This window comes from Gobius niger (assembly GCF_951799975.1).
Source record: "Gobius niger genome assembly, chromosome: 4".
In the NCBI taxonomy this organism is placed as follows: Eukaryota; Metazoa; Chordata; class Actinopteri; order Gobiiformes; family Gobiidae; genus Gobius; species Gobius niger.
Window position 1 is genome coordinate 42,580,137 of NC_136855.1, and position 27,737 is coordinate 42,607,873.

At 44.0% G+C, this 27,737-nt stretch overlaps 1 protein-coding gene across 1 annotated transcript in view; it reads right to left on the bottom strand.

Moving 5' to 3' along the window:
- Positions 1–27,737, bottom strand: part of itga11a (integrin, alpha 11a) — a 163,710-nt gene that overhangs the window by 97,091 nt on the left and 38,882 nt on the right. Inside the window, exons 3-9 of the mRNA XM_079554675.1 lie at positions 13,204–13,316; positions 11,507–11,598; positions 11,321–11,435; positions 6,959–7,086; positions 2,491–2,639; positions 2,211–2,355; positions 1,974–2,139 (exon numbers count right to left, since the gene is read on the bottom strand). Of these exons, the coding sequence (XP_079410801.1) occupies positions 1,974–2,139; positions 2,211–2,355; positions 2,491–2,639; positions 6,959–7,086; positions 11,321–11,435; positions 11,507–11,598; positions 13,204–13,316 (908 nt within the window). The remainder of the gene's footprint in view (positions 1–1,973; positions 2,140–2,210; positions 2,356–2,490; positions 2,640–6,958; positions 7,087–11,320; positions 11,436–11,506; positions 11,599–13,203; positions 13,317–27,737) is intronic.

The following is a 27,737-nucleotide window of genomic DNA, read 5'->3' on the forward strand; positions in this document are numbered from 1 at the left end:
TGAAATGACTGTTAGAAAGGGAACAATGTGAGATTAAAGCAGTAAATCTACCACAGGCCTTCTTGGTTTGTCTGAGACTCTGTAAGGCCGGACTCATCAGTTCAACCCGGGCCTGCTGACATTGTCCCATAATAGACAAATAACATTAGGCTTATTGCTCTGAGACGCGGAAAATATTGGTTCATAATTTTAGTAAAAGTAATAAACTTGGACTAAAACTAAATTACACATTTTTTTTAAGAGACTTAAAGGGATGTTTCAGGATGTTTGACTTAGGGCCTCATTTCCTAATTGTCCAGAGTGTTGCTGATTTCTGGAGATATTTCCTTTTGTAATTCATGCAGTTCTTATGTTTGAAGAGTTTCGTGGCGCTAGGCTAGTGCAAGGCTAGTGCATGTCTATGGTATCAGCTAGCCTGCATTAAAAACAGTGTGACCCGCTCCACAGAGCACCTGAGGCAAATCACTGATAACACCAGACTAACCATATACATGTCTGTGTCCGTAGAATCATGTTTTGAGGGACTATTTTCTAGCAGATCACTCCGCCGCCGCGTAGCTTATACAACCACGAAGCCTCTTCAAATATAAGACACAAAAAAATATCTCCATAAATCAGCAACACTCTGGATAACGAGGACATGAGGCCCTATGTCAAACATCCTGAAACATCCCTTTAAGAAGACTTACAGAAGAAGCTTTTGTGACGAAAAGCGGACGTGAACTTTATGATTTAACCTTTCTGTGGAGTTAGCATGTTCTCCCTGTGTCTGCATATGTTTCCTCCGGGTACTCCAGTTTCCCTTACCACTAAAACATGTACAATAGTTCCCCTCTGAGAAGCCCTGTACCTTAAATACTCATGATAAAATACACAGACACAATTTAAGCACATTTCAGTAACTGTAGCTCGAAGGAACTTTGATGAACCGATAAATAACTTTTGAACTAAATCCTAAGAACAATAATGTGAGGCAGAGCCGTGGGGAGATATTTTAGCTAGGGGGCGCTGAGGGACAAAATTTACTCCCAAAACGCTTTTTCTGCACGAATTTCCTATTTATTAACCTCTTAACTCCCGCCTGAACCGAGAGGATCTTTTTCCTCACGTCATTAGATTGTTTTTCCATATTTTTGTTGTTGGGTATTCAACTCATTTTTGTAACTTTTTTGTCATTTTTTGTCACATTTTTTCGTCCATTTTTTGTCACATTTTTGTAATTTTTTCGTAAATTTTTTATCAAATATTTGTCATTTTTTGTCACATTTTTGTCACATTTTTGTCACATTTTTGTCACATTTTTGTCATTTTTTTTGTCACATTTTTGTCACATTTTTGTCATTTTTTTGTCACATTTTTGTCACATTTTTGTCACATTTTTGTCATTTTTTTGTCACATTTTTGTCACATTTTTGTCACATTTTTGTCACATTTTTGTCACATTTTTGTCATATTTTTGTCACATTTTTGTCATATTTTTGTCACATTTTTGTCACATTTTTGTCATTTTTTTGTCACATTTTTGTCACATTTTTGTCATTTTTTTGTCACATTTTTGTTATTTTTTTGTCACATTTTTGTTATTTTTTTGTCACATTTTTGTCACATTTTTGTTATTTTTTTGTCACATTTTTGTCACATTTTTGTCACATTTTTGTTATTTTTTTGTCACATTTTTGTCAATTTCTTGTGACATTTTTGCCTCTTTTTCATCAATTTTTCATCACTTTTGTGTCAAACTTTTCTCACTTTTTTGTCACATTTCCATCATTGTTTTCGTCCCAGTTTTGTTGCTACTTTCTCATCTTTTTTCCAGGAGCTTTTGGATTGGGGCAAAGCCAAACTGGAGAAAATGTGCTCGGTTCTGGTGGGAGTTAAGGGGTTAATATTGCCTGCTGTTCCCAAACTATCCAACAGGGGGTGCTGCAGCCCCCTCAGCACCCTGGGTTCCCACGGCCTCGATGTCGCCCGACCTTCCAGGCTGAAGATTCGCTCTCCCAGGGCGTCCACGATGTCCTTGAGCGCCGCCTCGTCCGTCACGTTGAAGAAGTGCTTGTCGTCCGGGTCGCTGGCGATGTGCTTGATCTCGCTGAGGAAGGCCTCGGGGTTAATGCCTCTGCGGTTGTAGTAGCCCAGCACCTGAGGGCAGACGGGGCGGTCAGGAGAACCTACACCTGGATGTGTGGAGGTGCAGACGGGGTCAGACTCACGGCGATGGCGTAGCGCGTGATGCCCTCCCTCTCGCTGTCCTCGATGGCCTGCTGCAGGTCGGCGCTGTCGTGCGACTCTCCGTCCGTGATCACGATCATCACCTTCTTGGCCCCGCGCCGGCCGCCATGTTTGAAGGCTTCTGAACTGTAAGAACCACAGCAGGCGTTAAAGAAGACACACACGAGTCTTCTTTCAGGAGCTTCGAAAGTCGCTCTGTCCTCGTCAAAGCTTGAGGAGATCAGTAGAAAACAGAGAGGGGTTTGGTGTGTGGAGTCTGACCGCGCCACGTTGATGCCCAGGGCGGTGTTGGTCTCCTCGCCGCCGCGCTGGTCGATGCTCCGCGCCCGCTTCACCACTTCCTCCACAGATTTGAAGTCATTCAGCTGGAACTCGTGGACCACCTTCTCTCCGTACTGGACCACCCCGACCTGCCCGGGAACGAGAACCTTTTAACACTTTTTAACGGAAGAAAAGGAAAACGCTTTGTCAAAGATCTACAGAGTCTCGATTTCCTCCAAAGCCTCAGTGACCAAACACAGAGCGGATAGTTGCGGATAGTTACTAAAGTTACTAAAGTTACTAAAGTTACTAAAGCTACTAAAGTTACTAAAGTTACTAAAGTTACTAAAGTTACTAAAGTTACTAAAGTTACTAAAGTTACTAAAGCTACTAAAGTTACTAAAGCTACTAAAGTTACTAAAGTTACTAAAGTTACTAAAGTTACTAAAGTTACTAAAGTTACTAAAGTTACTAAAGCTACTAAAGTTACTAAAGTTACTAAAGTTACTAAAGTTACTAAAGTTACTAAAGTTACTAAAGTTACTAAAGTTACTAAAGCTACTAAAGTTACTAAAGCTACTAAAGTTACTAAAGTTACTAAAGTTACTAAAGCTACTAAAGTTACTAAAGTTACTAAAGTTACTAAAGTTACTAAAGTTACTAAAGTTACTAAAGTTACTAAAGCTACTAAAGTTACTAAAGCTACTAAAGTTACTAAAGTTACTAAAGTTACTAAAGTTACTAAAGTTACTAAAGTTACTAAAGCTACTAAAGTTACTAAAGTTACTAAAGTTACTAAAGTTACTATAGTTACTGAAGTTACTAAAGCTACTAAAGTTACTAAAGCTACTAAAGTTACTAAAGTTACTAAAGTTACTAAAGTTACTAAAGTTACTAAAGTTACTAAAGTTACTAAAGCTACTAAAGTTACTAAAGTTACTAAAGTTACTAAAGTTACTAAAGTTACTAAAGTTACTGAAGTTACTGAAGTTACTAAAGCTACTAAAGTTACTAAAGTTACTAAAGTTACTAAAGTTACTATAGTTACTGAAGTTACTAAAGCTACTAAAGTTACTAAAGTTACTAAAGTTACTAAAGTTACTAAAGTTACTAAAGTTACTATAGTTACTATAGTTACTATAGTTACTAAAGTTACTAAAGTTACTATAGTTACCAAAGTTACTATAGTTACTATAGTTACTAAAGTTACTAAAGTTACTAAAGTTACTAAAGTTACTATAGTTACTATAGTTACTAAAGTTACTAAAGTTACTATAGTTACTATAGTTACTAAAGTTACTAAAGTTACTATAGTTACTATAGTTACTATAGTTACTATAGTTACTATAGTTACTAAAGTTACTAAAGTTACTAAAGTTACTAAAGTTACTAAAGTTACTATAGTTACTAAAGTTACTATAGTTACTATAGTTACTATAGTTACTATAGTTACTAAAGTTACTAAAGTTACTATAGTTACTATAGTTACTATAGTTACTATAGTTACTAAAGTTACTAAAGTTACTAAAGTTACTAAAGTTACTAAAGTTACTAAAGTTACTAAAGTTACTAAAGTTACTATAGTTACTAAAGTTACTATAGTTACTATAGTTACTATAGTTACTAAAGTTACTAAAGTTACTAAAGTTACTAAAGTTACTATAGTTACTAAAGTTACTAAAGTTACTAAAGTTACTAAAGTTACTAAAGTTACTAAAGTTACTAAAGTTACTAAAGTTACTATAGTTACTATAGTTACTATAGTTACTATAGTTACTATAGTTACTAAAGTTACTATAGTTACTAAAGTTACTAAAGTTACTATAGTTACTATAGTTACTAAAGTTACTATAGTTACTATAGTTACTATAGTTACTAAAGTTACTATAGTTACTATAGTTACTATAGTTACTAAAGTTACTAAAGTTACTGAAGTTACTGAAGTTACTAAAAGAAAAGCCACAGGTCTAATAATGACTGATAGATTAGTTTGTTTGGTCAGGTCAGTGCATGTTAATGAACGTACATAGGACCCATGCATGGAAACAGAACTCTCAAACACACTCTCGTTCATCCTGTCCTATTGTACATGTTTTTAGTGACAAGGGAAACTGGAGTACCCGGAGGAAACCTACGCAGACACGGGGAGAACGTGCAAACTCCACAGAAAGGCCTCGTCGGGCCGTGACTCGATCCTTATCGACCGCGCTGCCCGGTAACATCATCATGGATGAATCTGCTCTCGGAATCGTGTCGCCAAAACCGTTTATCAGGAATTCAGGGACTCTCGTACTTGTATGATGACTTTGACCCCTGTACGATGTACGATCAATAAATCAAAGAAGTCCTAAATGTGTGATCATTTCAAAGCGCCAGATAAAGTCCGGTTAAATGCTCTGTCCCCTCTCAGAAGAGCTTTGCTTTTGCTGTGTATTCATGTAGGGGTAACATCGGCTGCCAGAAGGAGAGACTGACCCTGGATCAGTTTCACAGTTCCACCATCGCATTATCCTCCTGCCTCGGCTGCAGCCGCGGCATCTGATTGGTCAGCGAGACATAAAGACGTCTGACCTGTCCTCATGTGAGTGTGTGTTCTCCAAAGTAAATCTGATAAAACCAAATCCAGCCACTGATCACTGCAGTCCTTAACGAGCTGATCCAGCATCAGTGAAGAATGGAGGGACGTCAAACTACGAGCATCATCTACATCAGAAACGCTGCAGAAGAGAATGACTCGGATGAGGAGGTGGAGCTCATCTCTTAGGTCAGTGGTTCTCAACCTTTTGGAGCCGCGACCCCCATTATAAAAGTTGATCGGGATCGTGACCCCGCCCGAGTCGCACTGTGGGACAAACAGGGACATTCGCCCATATCATTCAAATGTAGAACAAATGATGGCACTCTGGTAAAACAGCACATGCACTTCATGCTACAATAACATAATAATAATACAAATGTAGGGTTTTTATCCACGTGATCTGGCCACCCCCCAAATCTGTCTCGCGACCCCCAGGTTGAGAACCACAGTCTCAGGTGTCATGTGATGCATGTGTGTGATGTCATACATGGGACAGTGTGTGGCCTGTGTTGTATTAGGGCAGGTGATGACATGAGCCATGTTTAACGCAGGTGCTACAGCGATATTCACATGTTTATAGTGTACGATGGTTTATGCTGAAACAGTTTTGGAAGCTTGGTATCACATATTGGTTTTGAGAATCTGCCCATGTATCGCTTAAGGCGAGACACTGCAGGTGAAAAGGGAAAAAACATAAATGTAGAGATGTCAATGTGAAGCTTTTGCTGAACATGAATAAATATGAGAAAAAAATGTGTTGCATTTTTTCTGTCATTTTAAGTTTTCACATAAAAATAAGGCATTTTGAGCATTAAAATTGCCTATATTTTGGGCAGCGAAATCAAAATAATGAATTAATCCAGATTAAATGGTTTTATTTTATTGACATATTAGTAACTTTTTCAGAGGGATTTTGGATATTTTGTTTAGTTTTTCAATAAACTAATCATCAGTGAAAAAATCTGTAAAAACTCAAATTCCGCCTGTTTTTTTGGTTTCAAAGCTGAATAAATCAAAAAAATGACAAAAAAATGACAAAAAATGACAAAAAAATGACAAAAAAATGACAAAAAAATGACAAAAAAAAATGACAAAAAATGACAAAAAAATGACAAAAAAATGACAAAAAAAATGACAAAAAATGACAAAAAAAATGACAAAAAATGGCAAAAAATGGCAAAAAATGACAAAAAAATGACAAAAAAATGACAAAAAAAAACGACAAAAAATGACAAAAATGTGACAAAAAAATGACAAAAAATTGACAAAAAAATGACAAAAAAATGACAAAAAAATGACAAAATTTTGACGAAAAAATGACAAAAATGTGACAAAAATGTGACAAAAAACCTTCAGAATGTTGTTGTGTCTCAGCCTGTAAAGTGTGGAGTCTGTGGGAGCTTCTATAAGGGCTCAGGCTCTGCCCGAGTGCGGCTTCTCTCATTCAGAGAAAACCAGCCCTGAAGTTTTGTAGCGAGTGCTCATGCTCGGCCCGTTCTTCCACTTTTCCGCTCCAGCGTCTCGTAGGAGGAAAAACACCATATTTGGGTGAAAGCGTCATCACGGGGCCCCTTAGCAGGACACGTGGATGTCAAATCTGTCAATATTTAGGAATGAAAACCCGCGGGAAAGACGGCCTTTCTACTTCCGGGTCGCCCCCACCTCGCAGACAAAACATCATCAAATAAACATCATCATTTTTATATCTGACATGAAAACTAAGATGTAAAGGGAGGAAAACAGATACAAATCTCCACTTCCACCACTGCGGGAAACATCAATACTTTCACCTAAAGTGTCTCGCCTTAAGTCCCGGTATCAGTAAAAAGATGCGTAACTGAAGCTAGTTTTGTTTCGCTGATGGTTGTTGTTGTTGTTGTTCGCACTCACCTGAATCTGCCCGGGTCCGATGTAGAACTTCTGCAGAATGTTGATGAGAAAAGCTTGCACCTCAGTCCAGGGGTAGATGGAGTTGGACCCATCCAGAACGATCACGATGTCCATGAAGGTTTCACATCCTGCAAAGCGGTTAGGCACAAGTCAGCGGGGTTTGCTCTGTGTCCGGGAAAAGCAGATGCTGCAGGAGATCGATTACATTCTGCCACGGCAAAACAAAAAACAAAAAACACTTTGGTTACAGGGCGAAGCGCAGCAGCAGCAGCAGCAGCAGCAGCAGCAGTAATAGCTATATTTATGATTTATTTTACAGCTGAAATGAAGGAAAGACAGTAAGAAGTGAGACAGGGCTGGACAGGGTTTGGGAGATCCTGCCCTCTGCTGGCAGTATTGGGAATGACACAATAGTAAAACCAAGAAAACAGGCTTTCAATTTCAGGCAAGCAAATCTATGGCACCGTGAAGAACAGGCAAGTTTCGTGTTTCATCAATGACGCAACAACATCCAGGAAACACAGATCGGAGCGTCAGCAGCAAAGAGGCGAAGAATTACAAACTGTCTCGAATGTTAGGGAGCTGGGTGTCCATTTAAAAAAGACACGCTAAAAGGGTTTCTAATACAGAGAAATTAAACCGACAAAATCTTAAACAAATTCGTCATTTTAAACCATTTGGGGCCAAATGTCTCTTACATATTGAATATTGTATTACAAGTCGGGCATTAAAGGAATAGGCCACTGTTTTTCCACACTGAGATATGTTCTTACCTGAGCTGAGACGAGTTCATGTGTACCTCAGTCACATTAACACAGCACAGACGGCGTTAGCATTTAGCCTCTCCCTCTCTCCTCTATAGCTTCAAACCAGGTGAAGATAGAAGCTACCGAGCTCCTCCACGTTTTCACTATTTAAATATGGTTACGTGAAGAGTTACACGATAAAGTATAATACACAAAATCAAACAATGGATTTTCTAAGCGGATAAAAAGGGAACTATATTGTAAGGCGTAATAATACCAGGAGTAGTTCGAAATTTGCGCAGTAATCTTCACTTTACTGCGCGGACGCCGAAGTATCGAGTAACTCTTCATGTAACCATATTTAAATAGTGAAAACTTGAAGAGCTCGGTAGCTTCTGTCTTCACCTGGTTTGGAGCTATAGAGGCTAAATAACGCCGTCTGTGCTGTGTTTACGTGACTGAGGACACGCGTGAAGACCAGACAGGTCCTAATGAACTCGTCTCAGCTCAGGTAAGAACATATCTCAGTCTGTAAAAACAGTGGCCTGTTCCTTTAAAGGAGCAATACCTGCATTTGTTTCTAGTTATGGAATAAAATGACTTTTGTCCTCCTTTAGTTTATTCTAAGCTCAGACAGTTGTGGGCAAACACTGTGTATCTAATTATAAAGCATTTGTATCAGTTTCATGAACCTACAGGCCTGGTTTTCCTTTTATATCAAGATGACCCTGAAAAAAGACCCTGCATATTGTGAAATGAGAGCAGAAACTCATCCCTGTCAAGAATGGAGATGCAACAGATATATTAATGAGTTTGGACCTATCTGGCCTTTAAGTGACCCGTCCGATGCTTGGGTTAGGGTTAGCATAGCGCCTGTGGGACGCGACAGGATCAATTGTTTTTCAGGTTTTCGCTGCTGATTGAACCGTATCCATGGTTACATATACATTCCATTCAGAAAACCAACCGAAACCCAAAAAAACCTGAAATAAAATCGACCCTGAAGCATCTTAGGAGCCACCGGGATTAAGCTAATCCCCCACACAGCCGCTGGGTCACTGAGAGGTCAAACACGCACTGATGTCAACTTTTTATTACATGAACAGTTGCATAGTGTAGCTTTAACTGGCGTGAACCTCAAATCAATACAATCACTCTTTTATCACTTGATAAAAGGCCAACGCAGTGAGCAGGGATTCAAGTCAATAACAACAAGGTTTTAATAGAGGGAACGAAGCTACACATGGTTGAAAGTTTGAGGAAAGTTGATTTTGTATGTGACGTCTCCTTTCTAAACTCTCGCTAACAGAATGAACAGAGCACGTCTCCTGTTTACATTGGAAAGTATTTGTTACTAATCCACGTCCAAATACACTGATTTATAAACGTGAGCCAAAAAGAGCTGACACAGAACATGAGGAGAATCTACAAACTATAACATTTAGAATCGATACTCATGGTTTCAAGGCCCAACTCTGAACATTTGCTGAATGTCTCTCCCTGCTCTTCGCCCTGAACCCTGTATCTCCTCAGTGTCTTCTGAGCTAAAGAGTCCAGCAGCCCGAGCCTGAGTGAGCTCAAGCCTTTCCGGTTCAGCTCCTAATGTTTATTATATTTCAAGTTTATTCCACGAGACTAAACCCTGCGATTGTTCCTTCAGATGTTGTGCAGTAAATGTGACATGAAGCTCCTGTTCTGTTGTGACACTGATGCTTTTCTGGAGCAGCTTCACGGATGTTCTCTCTCACCATGTTATGACATTTTAACACCTATTAAAAGTCTACTGGAGACGTTCTTTCTTATCCGCTTTGGTGAACATCATGTCCATAACATCTCAATCACACACTGTAACATTAGGCCAGTATCAGTCTCGCTCCAGCTTCAATCGTTCAGGAGAAGACGCACTTTTGGATCAAGCTCTCCACAAATCCATTCAATATTCAGTTTGAAAAATGGCTTGTTTCTGTTCTGAGGAGCAGCACCTCGTGTTTTTGTTTGGCCATAACTGTTAGAGGAAAACATTAAATCACTATGTATCACACTGGGTCAGCTGTGCAGTCGAATTATCTCTGTCAGAGCCTTGACTGTGGAGCTCAGACTCTGACGCTCTGAGATCCCTTTTCTGTGGAAGCAGAGACAGACTTGAATGGTGGGACGAGCGTAATGTCTCGAGTTTAGGGCTGCAACTAACGATTATTTATCACATTCTAGCTTAAGTGGTGCTGTTGGAGGATGTGCTGATGGACTAAACTAAAGGGAAATGTTTTTTGAAGGCTCTATTCATGAAATTTACAATGTACAAAACACTACAGACCCTAAATATAAAATCGAAGTAAGTTTTCATCAAAAATACTACATTTTTTATGTCATTTTTGCTCCACTTTAGTCTGTGTGAACCAGAAACCGATTAATCGATTACTAAAATAGTTGTCGACTCTTTCAATAATCGATTAGTCGTCGCTTACTCGTTTCAGCCCTACTCGAGTTCAGGCCTCGGGTCCTGCACTGATGGTAAACAAACTTCTCCTGTATAAGACATCCAGACTGCTGCCTATTCTTCATCCATCCTCTCCAACACCATTATTAATTCTCTAACAATAACCACTTTTGGTTTGGTTCCAAGCAGTGAAGGTGGGAGTGGTTCAAGATGGATTCTCATGTGTTTGTGAACTCACAAAGAATTCAGCTTTCAGGTGAGGTAAGGCCAATAGTGAGTGAATATTATAGAATTTCAGTTTCTGGCAAAAAGGCTGTGACCAGACCAATGGCCGCCGGCTGCTCTGCTTTCTGACGACACTACGCCATTGCTGTAGCACCTCCATGTAGCCGCTAATCTCCCATTGGAATGCATTGCACTTTAGACAAATAACTTTAAAGCCTGGTTTCTTTCTACAGCTACATATTCCTCCTGTGAAAACGCTGGGTTAGTCACAATTAAAGAAACCAGGCTGGTTTTCGTGAGAACATTCTCGCACTAATGAGGGCCGGACTGTTCGCATTGGAGCCGAACTGCACCGAGTCTACAGAGATGATCCCGCCCTTATGCCCTTTTTAGGAACAGGCTTCGTCAGGGCTGGGGAGGAGGAGTCTGTAAATCCGCCATGATTTCCCCCTCGAACGTGGTCATTGAGGTAAACGGGGAGGAGTGAGGAATGACGATCTATCGCTGGGTTGCAGGTGATATCACAGCGTTCTGTACTATACTGTTATATAGAGGAAACATTATGTTGTCTTTGAGGATTTTTTTAATCCATACATTTTCTTTTAAGCTATGACTTGTGAAAGTGTAATGACGTTAATAGGAAAAACTGGCTCCTCCCCCTGCTGGGTCCAATGACATCATCACATACTAGAACCTGCAACCCAGCAATTGGTAATCATGTCTATGGAGGAAACTCTGTCTGATCCACCGAGTCTTGGAAAATGGCCAGATATTAGGTGGAAAGACTTTCTCACGTTGTGTCAAAATGGATAAATTATGTTCATGTAAAGGAAGGGAAAGGTCACAAAGAGCTTTACATGGGACAGTTCTACATTCACCCCACACTCGGTGCTGCTAAGTTTGTCTTAATGGTTCAAAATAAACATTTGAAAAAGGAAAGCGAGTGTGACGTACTCTGAAAGGCCGGGGCGATGGTTCTGGAGAACTTGAAGCTGGCGTTGACTCTGGAGCATATTCCCGTGCTGTAGTAGGAGCTGCCGCACTCATAGGACCACAGGGGCCCACACGCCTGAAACACATGTGTACACTTCAGATCACGTGTGCTGGACTCCCGTGATGAGGCGCTGAAGTCCTGCTCACCACAAAGCTGTTGTCTTTGGGGTTGGACACCAGAGTCATCCCCAGCCTCATCTTGTCTTTCCGCTCCGAGACGTTGGTCAGAGATATCCTTCCTTGATGGAAAAACAGTATTTCTGACATGATACATAAACACATGGTCCGATCCTGCTGAGACCGAGCGTCCAGCATCTGCTAAAGGCTCTGCAGCCGCACAGATGGATGTACCGGCTGCGACACGTGTGGCCTGTCGGGCGCTGGAGCTGACGCACTTACAGTACAACACATGTGCAAAGGTACAGAAACCACAGAGGAGCCCCCAAACTGAGGAATGGCTGGTATGAGGGCGCCCACACACGGCTGGCACACATCTGTGACCACCAGGGCCAGCAACAAAACAACTCCTGGTTTTAGTCCTAATATCTTTGTTTTCAAGTTTTGTTTTAATACAAGGCAATTTCTCATGATTCCTGTTTTAAGTTAATGGATTCTATACAGTTTTGCAGAGGTGGGAGCAAGTCACTAAATACAAGTTCAAAACAAGTCCAAGTCAATTGGTCACAGGGTCAAGTGGAGTCTTATATGGTCACATATATCTAGTGCCTTTTAACTGCTTCAGGCACTCAAAGCGCTTTACATAAAGGACCCAGTCACCCATTCACTCTCTCATTCATACACCCGTGTACAAAACACTGGAGGTGAGGTGGGTGAAGTGTCTTGCCTAAGGACACAATGACAGTGTGCACCTGCGGACTTCAAACCACAGACCCCCTGGTCACAAGACGACCCGCTCTACTCTCTGCGCCACCGTCTCCACAACTCTTGCTTTAGCCGGAAAGTCACGTCAAGTCGGGAACGTCAGCATTAAGATTCATTTTCACTGTTGGATTATTCAAATGTGTTCAAAACATGCAGGTGCTTTAAAGTCTAATCAATATTAGACTTTAGAGAGCAGGAACATTAGAAATATATACTTTGAATGCTCCAGGCTGTGCTCTGAAAAAGCATGAGGCTGATAGCTGGGTTTCAGGCGACATCACTGCATTCTAAAGGCCCATAATATAATATAGAGGTAAATGATTTTGTTTATGAGGAACTTTTTGGTCTTGTACAGAGAGATCATTGACCTAGTGACTGATATTAATGATCATTTTTGTAGTTCATACATTTTCTTTTTGTATGCAGTTAATAGGAAAAACTGGCTCCTCCCCCCGACTGGGTCCTGTGACATCATCACATTCTAGAACCTGCAACCCAGCAATTTACAGACGGACAGACATAGAAGGGGGCGAATCCAACTCAGGTGTAAATCAGGTCCATATGGATATTTTCTCACTGCAGATTGTTCAGTAGAAGTGAAAAAACAGCAGTTGTAGCAAGCGCTAGCTCAAATCAATATCAATAAATGTTACAGCAAGTCATAGAGAGTCACTGGCCAAGGGGGCCGAGTCCAAGTTAAATCTCAAGTCACAAGTCTCAGTCAAGTCTTTTTGGAGGACTGGTCGGGTAAGTCTTAAGTCTCCCACCTCTGCTGTGTCCAAAAGGTTTAGTAAAATATTGCGATATCGTTCTCAGTCTCAGCTTTCTTTTTTCCAAACATGTTGAACCACACATGCAAATAGTGCAAATAGTTATGCAGTAAAGTAGTCAATATAGTAAAGCATAAACATGAGTCATTTTTCTTTAATTGTTTTGAAATATCATCTTTGCCTTGATCTTACCGAGGTTGAGTTTGGCGCAGCCGTTCCCGTTGACCCTCTTGTTCAGGGAGCACTTGTAGACGTCTCCAGTCTGGTAAGGTCCGTTCATCTCATACGGAGCTCCCACTAACAACCTGCAACGACAGAACCGAGCCACGCATGAGCTTTCTCCATCACAATCACATGTTTGTGATCCACACGAGCGGATTCATCAGCTACTTCATCCCTGAAAACTGTACCATCACTGTTTTATTTATCTTTCTACACACAGATATCACATATTTATCTTTCTACACACAGATATCACACTGTGGCAGATTTCAGGATCGTTATCTTATCTGAAAGCCTTTTGAATATTTCCTCATTGGCTTCTGTCGGTCAGGTTACTTTATTTGAACCACTACACTGCAAAAAGTGAATATCAAGCATTGTCTTAAATGAGTTGAATTGAGGAAATGTTTCTTGTTTTGAGCGGTTTTCACTCATTTAGACACTTTTCCTGATCGGACCGAGTTTGCTTTGCTTGTTTGAGGACATTTCAGACCAGTTCTAGGGTAAATCTCGCTTGAAATAAGAAAGTAAAATTGCCAATGAGATAAGACCGATTTTCTTACCGCATTGGCAAAGAAAATGACCTGAAATGAGGACGAAATGTATCGAAACGAGTCAGAAACATCTCAGAACCAGTGAAATAATCTGGGACAAATGCCCAACAACTTCCTAACCAGTCAGAACAACTAAAATGTGGATTATTATGCTCAAATTGAGATGTTTATACTGATCTAGTTAAATACTTTTTGCAGTGTACTTGTTCATCAAGGAAAGGCCAGTGGAACAAAGCCTTTCCTAAAACAGTTCGTGAGGCTTATTGGCATTAAAAACCTACGACCAGACAGAAGAAAACAAAACTCTGAACGCAAAGGATGCTCAGTGTCTTTAGGATGTCCTCTCTAACTGTTTATCCTGCAGAAAGATGACTTTACTCAGCATAATACTGTGCTTTGGTGTGTTGTCCAGAGCAGAGTATGGTCTCACCTACATCACTGCCCAATGCTACACAAAAGCATCTTCAGAAACCTCAGATTGCTCAGAGCAGAGCAGCTCGAGTTGTGCTTCACTGTTTTGGGGCAAATGTCCAAATATGGACAAAACTAATCAACTGTAGGTCTAAGCACAAAGTTCAGCACAATTATTCACCAATAAAGTGAGTTTGATCGACTCACCAGGGTTAGTTTTACAGATGTGTACAGAAAAGTACCATGAGTTTAGCCAGACTTGGGTCTTTTTCAGACTTCAGAGGAAACAGGAAGTTGAGAGCGTGACAGGTCTCTGCTGATTGGTCGAATGCCACAGAGGCGGGATCTGTGATGTAGGGTGGTCTCTTCTGATTGGCTGAGTGAGGACCACATGCTTCTATAGCTTATACTGATGTGCAGCAGGGAGGCCGTATGGAAAGTTTGCGGAAATTACCAAAAATACTCACTTAAAGGGTTAAAGCTGCACGATGCAACTTTATATGTAAAAAGAAAAAAAAAAAGTTGACATTATGAAGTATTTGACCTTTCAGTGACCCAGCAGATGCTCGGGTGGTGATTGACTTTACTTTCCGATGGCCTGCAGGAGGTTCAATTACACTTTCACTGCTGATTGAACCGTATCCATGGTTACATACATTCCAAAAACCATCACAGGAGCCACCGGGATGGAAAGAGAAGGCGCTTAAAGGGATATTTCAGGATTTTTGAAATAGGGCCCAGTGATCCAGAGTGTTGCTAGCCTGCTAGGCTAGGCTAGGCTAGTGCAAGGCTAGTGCATGTCTATGGTATCAGCTAGCCTGCATTAAAAACAGTGTGACCCGCTCCACAGAGCACCTGAGGCAAATCACTGATAACACCAGACTAACTGTCCATAGAGTCATGTGTGGAATATAACTGACCTGCATCACATGAATGATTTTGAGGGACTATTTTCTAGCAGATCACTCCGCCGCCGCGCAGCTTATACAACCACGAAGCTGATGCTGCTCAAATATAAGGTATTTTAAATGCAAAATGGTTAAAATTACTCTATGGACACAGACATGTATATGGTTAGTCTGGTGTTATCAGTGATTTGCCTCAGGTGCTCTGTGGAGCGGGTCACACTGTTTTTAATGCAGGCTAGCTGATACCATAGAGATGCGCTAGCCTTGAACTAGCCTAGCGCCACAAAACTCTTCAAACATAAGAACTGCATGAATTACAAAAAATATATCTCCAGAAATCAGCAACACTCTGGATTAAGTCTGTTCCTTTTTCCTTTCCTTAATGAAGTGAACCTGCTGCTACTGTGTCTGCAGTGAACTGATTTTATAATGAACTGATTTTATAATGAACTGATTTTATAATGAACTGATTTTATCATGTACATTGCCGGGCAAATGTATTAGAATGTATGAACAAGCCAAAGGCACATTTCTGCCATCATTGTGCATGGTAGACAATAAAGTTTTTTCTATTCCATTCTATAACTAGGAAATGAGGCCCTATGTCAAAAATCCTGAAACATCCCTTTAAGCTAACTAACAATGAAAAGTCAAATATGTACCAGAACTATATTTTTTCACATATAAAGCTGCACCTTTAATGATGCTTGGTTGACGATACCCAGACCTATACTAAAATATTTGCCGTCTATAACCAGAAAACAAAGCAATGATGGTAATTTATTCTTTCTTTTACATTTAGATCATTAACCCGAACCCTTTAATGCTGTCTCATCAACACTTCGGGCCAGATCTTGTGGCGGCGCACGGGGCGGCGCAGGCTCTTGGCGAATTATTTTCCGAGTGGCGGCGCTATATGTGTCATTCGCCTCCGCCACCTGTGAGGAGGCGTCACAAGAGGAGGCGACTGCACTGATGGAAACACGGCTGACATTCACTTCCTCGTTTACATTGTGCTGTCTTGCGTTCTTTCTTAAGCCTTAGGCTCTCACAGGTCAAACTAAAAACTTTATTTACCCCATCGTGAGCTAAACCATGTTCACGTCTCCAGAGAAAAAGAGCTACAGCGTCCGCTGTGGCGCGGATCGGCCGCGCTCGGCGTGAACGCAAAGCAAAACAAAACAAAAGCACATGTTCACCCCCCACTCCCACAACCACTCTCCTGGACGCGGAGTCGATCTGGTTGGAGGAAAATGTGTTTGTCTCAACCCACTTAAATGCGCTAAGTCTGGAGCGGCAAGATCACAAAGTGCGCTCCGACTGAGCGCAAAATGTCACGCTATCGTCTCCGTTTTGATGCACAAGATCGGGCCCTTCGTCTCTAAAGATGGAGTATAAACTTGATCATTTAACGGTACCCAGCCCTGGACACGACACAGTAGCTTCACAGTTCAACTCTCTCACTGAACATTTAAATAACAAACATTTTACCAATAAACTAAAATCCTGCTCCTGTTCCCAGAGCTACAGAACGCCGTCTCTGCATCGCACACTTCAGCGTTGGGTTTTACGCTGCAGATTCCTCCTCCATGACGCCGCCGCCGCCGCGCTCGGCCGGAGTCCAGCGCCTGACATCACCGCGGGTTAGTGCGTGGGGTCAGAGCGGTCTCGTAAATGTCGGCGCAGCTTCGTGACAGCTTTATGCAGCGACTGGAGGAGAACATGAGGCCTCAAAGGCAGGCGTAGATCTAGTGCAGCTCGGTGATAAGAGATCTGAGCCTGAGCTGAGAGGGACTGTTGCCGGTTTATTTATCGCCACGTTCCCGGCGTCCCGCAGGGCTGCATACATGGCCCTGTGGTTTCTCTCCCTCACGTGAGGTTACTCCCGATCACATGGTTAAAAGTGCCCAAAGGAACATCGACTTATAGATGAGACAAGAGAGAGATTCTACACACAGGACCTGGACAATGAACAAGGACATGTTCTCAGTTTATTGTAACATTCCTCAGGCAAAAAGCAACTTTCCATTAAAGTGAAATATGTTCCGTCAGAACTCATTCATTAACTCACACAATTGACTCTGTGCATAACTGAGCTAACAGTGACGAGCTTGAATGGGGGGTGTCCATGTAAACTCAGTCTGTACACTGCAAAAAGTAACTAACTAGAGCAGTATAAACATCTCAGTTTGAGCACAATAATCCAGATTTTAGTTGTTCTGACTGGTTAAGAAGTTGTTGGGCATTTGTCCTGGATTATTTCACTTGTTCTGAGATGTTTCTGACTCGTTTCGATACATTTCGTCCTTATTTCAGGTCATTTTCTTTGCCAATGGGGTAAGAAAATTGGTCTCATCTCATTGGCAATTTTACTTTCTTATTTCAAGCGAGATTTACCCTAGAACTGGTCTGAAATGTCCTCAAACAAGCAAAGCAAACTCGGTCCGATCAGGAAAAGTGTCTAAATGAGTGAAAACCGCTCAAAACAAGAAACATTTCCTCAATTCAAGTCATTTAAGCCAATGCTTGATATTCACTTTTTGCAGTGTAGCCAGGAAATGATGTGTATTTTTATCCTGCTGTTATTGAAAGTGTAATCAGAGGTGTCATGTCTGCGAAGTTTGGTAATCTGAGAGTCAAAATAAAATCATAATTGACGAGGCTGGTGAGCACGGCATAAAAAGTGATGGGAGTAAAACATCATTATCATTACAGCACATACAGTGGGGCAAAACAGTATTTAGTCAGCCACCAATTGGCCATAGTGGAGTCTGACTGAGGCTGTGGACAGGTGTCTTTTATACAGATCACCAGTTCAAACAGGTGCCATTAATACAGGTAACGAGTGGAGGACAGAAGAGCTTCTTAAAGAAGAAGTTACAGGTCTGTGAGAGCCAGAGAAGTGACCAAATACTTATTTTCCACCATCATTTACAAATAAATTCTTTAAAAATCCTACAATGTGAATTCCTGGATTGTTTTTTCACATTCTGTCTCTCACAGTTGAAGTGAACCTATGATGAAAATTACAGACCTCTGTCAGTATTTTAAGTGGGAGAACTTGCACAATTGGTGGCTGACTAAATACTTTTTTGCCCCACTGTATTTGAGGAGATTATCCAGAGGCGTTTTTTCCTATACGTAAACTACGCAAGGTGTGTAGGGCCCCCGCAGCTGCGAAGGCCCCACATCTCAGTCAAACTACAGCGTTGTTTCACTGATTATTCGAGGGTTGTTGTTACGGGGACAGGCTCTGACATCGCTCACTCACTCTCCTCCTACTGTGCCACATAAAACACCAGAACGGAGTGGATGAGCAGCAGAGACCGACCGCCTCCCCCGGTCACTTCTAAGGCTCGAGTGCTTCTCCGCTCGACCGTGTCCCGGGTCTCGCTTCACCTCCTGAGCGCCTGCATGTCTCTGTCCCGGGTCTCTCTTCACCTCCTGAGCGCCTGCATGTCTCCCTGTCCCGGGTCTCGCTTACCTCCTGAGCGCCTGCATGTCTCCGTGTCCCGGGTCTCGCTTCACCTCCTGAGCGCCTGCATGTCTCCCATGTTTTCTCTGCTCGGACTCGGGGCATCGGCCTCACACTCATTTAAACTCTCTTCTGATTGTCTCTGGCGGAGAATCAGGACATCGGTTTGGTGACTAGTGGTGACGAGAGTAAAGCCGTTGTCTGTGGCCTTTTTGTCTAAAAGAGGATTTGAATCCACACGGCGCAGTTACTTACAGTAATTCTGGTTCTCTGAATGTGCACTGACTAAAATGAATTGAGCGACTCACATTCTAATTCTCAGTGGTCTGACAGAAATACCGCCTTTGCTCTGCCCGATCCCGTCAGACCTGAAGCTCAGCTGAAGGGCCTGGGCGGGGCTTGGATGGGAGACCGTTTGGTAACACCAGGAAGCCTGGCGAATGTAGTGAGTGAGTGAGTGGTGGTGGTCGGAGGGGCCGATGGCGCAGACTGGTTGCCTCGCTTCCGTCAGTCTAACCCAGGGCAGCTGTGGCTACAATAGTAGCTTACCACCACCGGGTATGGAGTGAATGAATAATGCAATGTAAAGCGTCTTTGAGTGTCCAGAAAAGCGCTATAGAAAAATGATGCATTAAATAAGCGTCAGGTGCAGGTTTCAGTTAGTTTTAAATCAGCGGTTCCCAAACTGTGGGTCAGGGACCAGAGGTGAGAGAATGGGACCATTTACCATTTTAAAAAGTGGGGGAAATAGACCAGTCGTCGTCCTAAATCCCAGCCTGACAGTGGTTTAGTGGTTAGTGGTTCTCACACAGAGGGGCAGGGCCTGAATTGAGGTAATTATGTTCCCCTTCTTCCCTGCACTAGTGCACAGTGGAGCTGTGGATTCGCTCTTCGTCGAATAGCCATGGGACTGTAGGGCCCCCATGTGGATTTTTGCTTAGGGCCCCGGACGGGCCAGCACCAGCTCTGAGATTATCATCAAACAGGCAAGAAAATTATCTCAGATCCTTCCCACGTCCTGCAGTCCCAATGTGAGCTGCGCCATCCCATTAGAATATTAATAGTCCATATTAAAAACAAGAAGAGAAACTAAAAGAACTCATTCCTCCCCATTTCAGTTGGTCTCCTGTAATGTTTGTTTGTAATGTCCTGTGTTGATGGTATGTCCCTGTCATGATGTCGTTGTATTTGTTTTTTATGTGACAGCCTCTGTGTCCAAGACAAATTCCCTTCGGGACAAATAAAAAGTGTTGAATCTTGATCTTGAAAATGCATCTCTCAACGGAAAAGTTTCTTCCGGCGACATTACCCGCCTAGGGCTGGCCAATTCATCGATATTTAATCAATGAATTCGTCACGGGACTTTATAATCCACATTTATAGCCATGTCTGTGGCAGAAACAGCTCCAGTTATCGAGTTTGGATGAGACAACTGAACATTTTTGTGTGTTAAGCGACACTAGAGGAAAACATTTTAGTTTGAGCTAAGGCTTGTATAAAAGTTATGTCTAAGTTCAGAAAATTGTGATAATGTTTGCCATATTTAACGTCCTCTGCAGCTGCACTTTCTCTCCAGCCCATCTTTAGCCCTTTTCAGCTCTAAAAACAAAGATATGACTGTTTCTCCTTCAGACGGTCATTTGAAACCATGATGGAGCAGATGGTTCCCCCGGCTGACCTCCTGTGTGCTCACGGGTCAGAGACACCATCAGAGACACCATCAGAGACACCATCAGAGAGTCCATGTGAGTCATCAAGTGTGTGTAGAAGTTCCACCTGGGAGACTGATCTCAGCATCACTTTCCTCCAGCCAATGATCACGTCTGTGAGGTTCACATCTCCACCTCGGCCTATCAGTGCAAAGCCACACCTTCTTCTTCTTCTTCTTCTTCTTCTTCTTCTTCTTCTTCTTCTTCTTCTATTTTGATGCTTTTTTCAAGAAGCTTTTCGATTTGGGTAAAGCCAAACTGGAGAAAATGTGGTCGGTTCAGCTGAGGGTTAAGAGGTTGATCCATATATATCGAAGTCTACTGCCGGGGTCTGATTGCTAAAAATGTCAATAAATCTTTCTCATCGCAGCTTGAAATGTAAGGTTGAAATGTAACCCGGGTTTTTTTGGGCTGGAGAGCAGCTTGTTCCTCCTGAGGCACTTCTTGGAGAGCCCTGTATAATTCATTAACCTGGCTCCACATCTGGAGATGGGTCCCCAGGCACCGGCCCACACAGCTGCCCACTGCTCCCACAGGTCGCCCCAGCGGCATTAAGGATGGGTCAGAAACAGAGACTTCACCCAATTTTACATTAACACAGTTTTGAGTAATCCTTTGGTTGTTTCTTCTACTGATAAAGCGCTCCCATGTAGTCCCAACTAAAAGGAAGATTGATGAATTACAAAAATGATCATTGGCTGGGCCCATGATCTCTCTGTTCACCAAAGATCTCCTCAAAGTGCTTTAGAAGAAACGTGGTTAATCGTCCCCTGCGATTTTGTGATTAAGCTTTGGCTGTGTCATCTGCTTCTCTCACACAACCATCATGAGAGTCGTGGTAAGTAAGTTCCTCTTCTAAGAAAAGGCATCAGGAAACGGCTTTGAGACTTTCGTGAGCCGTAAATCCTCATTCATTCCTGGGCCGTTTTGAGCAAAATAAAAGGAAAGAGTCGAAGGTTTGGGTCCAAGGTCCGGATCTGGTTTAGCCAAAAGACAAACGTAATGACTAAAAATAAATGTGAAGAATCGGGTAGTGAGATTTGAGCCTGATCTCTTTAGACCGACTGAGAACACGTCTTTTACTGCCCGTCTGAGGCGAGGAGGAAATATCGCTGGATCAGTCCATCGCCAACACGGAGCACATGGAGGTCTGTGTCTGTGAAAGCCAGACTCCGACTGAGCTCATGTTTTCAGAGCTATTAATATCCCGCACTTCAGCGTTTTCCATCTTTCTGGCCGTGGGAGATGCTCCCGGGGTTCAGGCCAGGATATGGTTACCTTAATAACGGGTTTATTGTTACGTGACACTCGGAGTGCACCTCGGGACGTCCCGGGCTGAAGCAGGAGCGGTTAAACTCATCATGTTTCAGGAGTAAAACGTCCAAATACCCGGACGATAATGGCCCTAAAAGGAAGACTCTGAGCTGAAGTCATGGTTCCCTCGGAGCAGAGGTCTGGGGTTTGAGGACGTGCCATCGGTGAGGGCAGGACGGCACTATGGGCAACGGTTTTTATCCACTCTCTCCTGCTTTCAAAGACCAAGCACATGTCCTCAATCAACAGAGGGGGTTAGAGCAGCTGAAATATTTACTCAATAAGTGAGTAACTTTATTTTGAAATAATCCTACCCAAGAAAATGTATTGACCAAAATTGCTCAAACAAAAGTACAACAGCACCTGTGGAAAAATGCTACTGTGAGCAACTGTTTGAGCTTCAAATTCTGATACGATTCAGTCTTTCCAAAGGATATGGAGGAAAAATATCCCCCAAAAATATATGAAACATGTGTCACATCAAGCTTTTGCCACTTAAAGATTTACTCACTAGAGATTGGATTTACGGCTCTTTTCTGCGAGCCAAGTCTTTGCGAGCACAGTCACTACTCTCTCCTCAGCAGAATGAGTGATTACAGCGACTACAAGTCACTAAGCTCCAGGAATATTGTATCTCTTTGTTAAAGATCCACCAAACTCTAGAAACTGTGGAATATTTATGGATAAATATTAGTCAGAGACTTTTTATTTCACATAGATTTTACATGAATGAAGAAAACGGCTTGTATTATTGACCCATTTCATGTGACTTGTTTATACTGTATGTAAATGCAGGCTTGGTGAAAAGCAATTGAAAAACTATATTGTACTGGCACTGGTTTTCATACAAAACAACACAATGCCATCGTGTTGTGTTGTGGACAACACAAATAGACACTTAGGCCGGCTGGGTCGTAAAATGTTGGCCATTCACAAGAATGACCAGCCATTAAAAAGATATAGGCTCATGAATGTGGCTCATTATCAATAACAATGCACATACATTTACAGACAGAGCGCTACTTTAGTGGGTCCAAAACACACGCGAGAAACATGAAACAACGGTTCAAATCCAAACATAACGTTGTAGAGCTGCAAGAGTCACTATAAACAGACAGAAAGTATCTGTGACCCCGACACTGTCCTCATCCAGACCCTGCACAGCGAGCGCTGGGATGCCCTTCCGCACTTTGACACACACGACTGATTAAGTCTCTCACCGCTGAAATACTGTGCAGGGACAAATCCACTGTGCCAAAGTCATCAAAAGTCAGTCTCGAGCGATTTACCACAGACGCAGCTCTGCCACGCTCCGAACACCGCAGACTGACCGAGGGAAGCGCCTCTAAACCCGGCCCTGCTGTGAGAGCCTCTGTAAGAGCCTCTGTAAGAGCTGTTGAGTTCTTACTACACTTGTATAAAAGTAAATGTACCTGTAGTTCACAGTTTTCTTGAAAATGTGACGCCACTGATGAAATACGGATGATGAATCCATGATCCATCATAGAGGCCAAAAAACACCAAGCTAAAAAGACCTCGACTTGCACGGTTCTCTGAAGTGTGCGCACTCCGGTGTGTGTTGGCCTTTATACATTTATCAAAACACGTATGTACATGTGGCAAGAGAGAGAACAACCGAGAAATGTAAATGTCCTGTGGAATAGCTCTTCAGGGACAGGAGCAAATCTCCGCTGTTTAAGGGTCGGACCAATGGGCCTGTTTTATTCTGACTAAAGAGATGTTGGACTAATGGCACGTCCGCTCAATGGGACATTTTCGTAATAATGAGACGTCGGACTAATGGCCCGGCACCTTTCATTGTACAGTTGAACAATGACAAACAAAAAAACTCTGAATAAACTGTAATACTTCAAAACTCTGTCGCCTTCTCGCACACACCTGCTCCCATGAACACATTCAAAACCTCCACTGGTCCACAAAGTCCTTCTCATTATTCCTTACACTCCCTGCCCTGTGGGACCGAGCTGATCCACCTCCATCGCTGCTTTCTCTGTAACGCGTCTCTGCTTTAGGAAAAGTTTAGAAAAGCACTGAATAAATAAACGGCTGTATCTCACACCAGGCCACGCACAGACAAACCTCCCTCTGCCCTCGAGGTCCTGCTGCAGACACATCCAGATCGCACTAATTGAATCGCCTGCAGACTTTGTAGTTACAGCTCCTCGTGACGGCGCTGCAGGGCAAAGGTCAGGCCTCGTCTCCGGCTGAGGGAAAACAAACGGCGGAGGAGACGGTGCTGCTCAGAGCTCGGCGGGTTTAAAACAGACTGGAGCTTCATCTCAAACCCCCCAGGGACGAAGCAGCGAGTGCTCAGACTGAGGCCTGAGTCACCACCTGCACTGACAGTGAGCTCAAGACAAAGGTGTGGAAAGTGTGTCCAGATCTTTACAAACAAGCAGAGTTAAAGGACATCCCACCAGGTCTCGGAGACGTCGCAGGGACGTCACAGAAACGTCTCACAGGTTGAGGACAACATTGAGACCGCGTAGACTCTCAGAGACCAGGCAGAGACTCCATTGAAATCAAGCCTGTTCGTTTTCACCGAAACTACCAGGAGACTCGCCTTATCTGCAGGGGGGGCTCTCGGTGCCTCTTCAGTGTCTCAAATGGATTGAGCTGAGTTAGCTTTTGTTTACCTTTAAAGAGCTGCTTCTTCAGGACCATTTTGACTCTCAAAACAAACAAATCCTCCACAAAAAAAACAAAAACGTACAAAAGGGTCCACAGAAACCACAATGCAGTTCGCAGAAAAAGGCAAAAACTCAGCTGGACCAGGAGAGAGGGAGGTCGCCTCCTGTTTTCACATCGCCATCGTAAAGGTGCGTTCACACCAAACGCAGCCAAGCGTCAGGTTTACATTTAAAATATAAGGAGGACGCGCCTCCAGGAGCATCAAGACGTCCCGCAGCGAGTCACGCGCCTCCTGTGCGCCTCCTGTGCGCCTCCTGTGCGCCTCCTGTGCGCCTCCTGTGCGCCTCCTGTGCGCCTCCTGTGCGCCTCCTGTGCGCCTCCTGTGCGCCTCCTGTGCGCCTCCTGTGCGCCTCCTGTGCGCCTCCTGTGCGCCGTGTGTGCTGAGCTTTTGCCTCCAGAGCGTCCAGCGAGGCCGACACTAGAGTTGGGAAATATTGAACTTTCTGGAGAAATCCGTGAGTGTCGACCAATCAGGAGCTTTCTCCAACAGTGACGTTGTAGCTGAGCCACCGGGGCTGAAGTTCTGTCGGCCCCTCAGATGTAAACAAGTCATGGAGGTTTAGCTTCATTATGAACCGGAGCTACAGCAGCTCTGGGACTTTTACAAAGACACATCAGTGTTTCTTTATCTAAACACCAGGATTAAAAGAAAACTTATTTCAGTGGCTGAATCTGCGTTGGGAATGTGTTTGGGCCTCGAGGAGCCTGTTGCAGAGTCCTGCACCGGGTCGGGTACCCGCGGGTATCCGTTTGCAGATATGGGCGAATATTACATCCTGGAATTTTACCCTCGGGTTTGCGGGTGGGTAGTGATTACACACGGACGGGTCGGTGGGTAGCTACTACAATGTAAGAAAAAATATGTAAACTTTCTAACTCGAAGTCCGATGTGTATTTGAGGAACCCGGCGCGCCTGAAACCGTAAGACCTGACCTCGACCTGCGCGTCACTGAAACCTTTGAAGAAAATGTCTGGTGATCAGACCTTTTGCCCTGGCTTTTAGCCTGGCTAACCCCAGACTAAAATCACACGTGATATTTAGTCTGGGGACACCAATTCATGTTCTCGTAGGAGAGGTGTGTTTTACGAATGTCTATCACGCGTCTGCACGAGGCCACAGCCAATCATATCATCGTATGAGATGACGTATGACGTACCCGCTGTAAACTGTTTAGAACACGGCCTAAAACTTGATCGATCTATAGCGTTGCGTCTGCTGCTGTCAGGTTTGATCCATAAATAAACGTATTATTTTTTTAATCCGTAAATAAGCTACAAGCTTCCGTATATCGAATAGCTCGTCATCGTCTTCCGTCCCCCCTCGCTCTGTGATTGGTTCCCAAATCCATGCGAAAATTTGGGCCCTGGTCCCCAGGCTGCTGTGCAGTTCCAGATGACTCGAGCGCTCACAGCAGTCTGGCGTTAGCCAGGTTACCTTTTACCTTCCTGTCATGAGAATCTATGAACACCCAACCGAGGCACTTTTAGCAGCTTGTCTTATTGGACGTCTCTCCTCGAGTGCACGAAGTCGTCTCACTTCTAACTCTGACTAACACTGACGGTTCTGGCTCCGTCAGCGCTGGCCCAGACTGACCGGACCAGACTCTTGATTGTGATTGTGCAGGAGCAGGTCCCAGCTGGGAAGTGGCTCAGTCGGAGCTGAGAGAGTTCAGACCCGCGGCGCAGAAGGAAGGCTCTCGTTTCATCATATTAAATAAATATATAAGTTGTTATGTTAATCAGATGTTTCTATGAGATAAATGTTGAACCCACTGAACATTTTTCCCACTTTTGGTCTCGACAGATTCTTATCGAGCTTCCAAATCCATCAGAATCTTCTCAAACATTCGGTTTAGTCGCCGTTTAAAGCATCACCAACAATCAGCAAAGTGTCCGGTCTCAAGCTTTGTAGAAAAGGGTGTGTCGATGACCTGTTTTCTATTTGATTTCCTAATGACTGCCTTTATCCCGGGACAGTTCGTATCTTCCCCTGTCCCGGCTGGGGGAGCAGCAGACTGTGGCCGTCCCCTCGCTCTGACACTTCGTATCTTTCCCTGTCCCGGCCGGGGGAGCCACTGACTGTGGCCGTCCCCTCGCTCTGACACTTCGTATCTTTCCCTGTCCCGGCCGGGGGAGCAGCAGACTGTGGCCGTCCCCTCGCTCTGACACTTCGTATCTTTCCCTGTCCCGGCCGGGGGAGCAGCTGACTGTGGCCGTCCCCTCGCTCTGACACTTCGGATCTTCCCCTGTCCCGGCCGGGGGAGCAGCAGACTGTGGCCGTCCCCTCGCTCTGACACTTCGTATCTTCCCCTGTCCTGACTGGGGGAGCCGCTGACTGTGGCCGTCCCCTCGCTCTGACCGTTGGTGTCTTTCCTGTCCCGGCCGGGGGAGCAGCTGACTGTGGCCGTCCCCTCGCTCTGACCGTTCGTATCTTTCCCTGTCCCGGCTGGGGGAGCAGCTGACTGTGGCCGTCCCCTCGCTCTGACACTTCGTTTCTTTCCCTGTCCCGGCCGGGGGAGCAGCTGACTGTGGCCGTCCCCTCGCTCTGACACTTCGTATCTTTCCCTGTCCCGGCCGGGGGAGCAGCAGACTGTGTCCGTCCCCTCGCTCTGACACTTCGGATCTTTCCCTGTCCCGACTGGGGGAGCAGCTGACTGTGGCCGTCCCCTCGCTCTGACACTTAGTTTCTTTCCCTGTCCCGGCCGGGGGAGCAGCAGACTGTGGCCGTCCCCTCGCTCTGACACTTCGTACCTTTCCCTGTCCCGGCCGGGGGAGCCGCTGACTGTGGCCGTCCCCTCGCTCTGACACTTCGTATCTTTCCCTGTCCCGGCCGGGGGAGCAGCAGACTGTGGCCGTCCCCTCGCTCTGACCGTTGGTGTCTTTCCTGTCCCGGCCGGGGGAGCCGCTGACTGTGGCCGTCCCCTCGCTCTGACCCCTCCAGATGTTGTGAGTCTGTGTGACGTGTTTGTTGGGCTGAGGGCTGGTGGGACAGCTGTGCTCTGCAGGAGAAACTGTTCAGGACGGATCAGTGCTGGTGACGAGGCATCTCTGCCCTGGGGCGGACTGACGGAAACATGGCTGTCAGTGATGTCATAATCTCAGCTGGTGCAGGGACCGATACAACTCCAGACAGATAAAACATTCTCGATTTAACGGTCGATCTTCGTTCCTACCCTCACCTTTGGTCATGAGATCTGGGAACTGACTGAAAGGACAAGATGGCGGATACAGGCAGCTGAAGTGTCTGGGGGTGAGGAGTCACCCGGGAGGAGCTCGGAGAAGAGCTGCTGCTCCTTCACATGGAGAGGAGCAGCTGAGGAGGCTCGATGCCTCCTGCTCTCCCTTGGGACGTGTTCCAGGCCTGTCCTGTTGGGAGGAGGCCTCGGGGAAGACCTGGACACGCTGGAGGGACTGTGGCTAT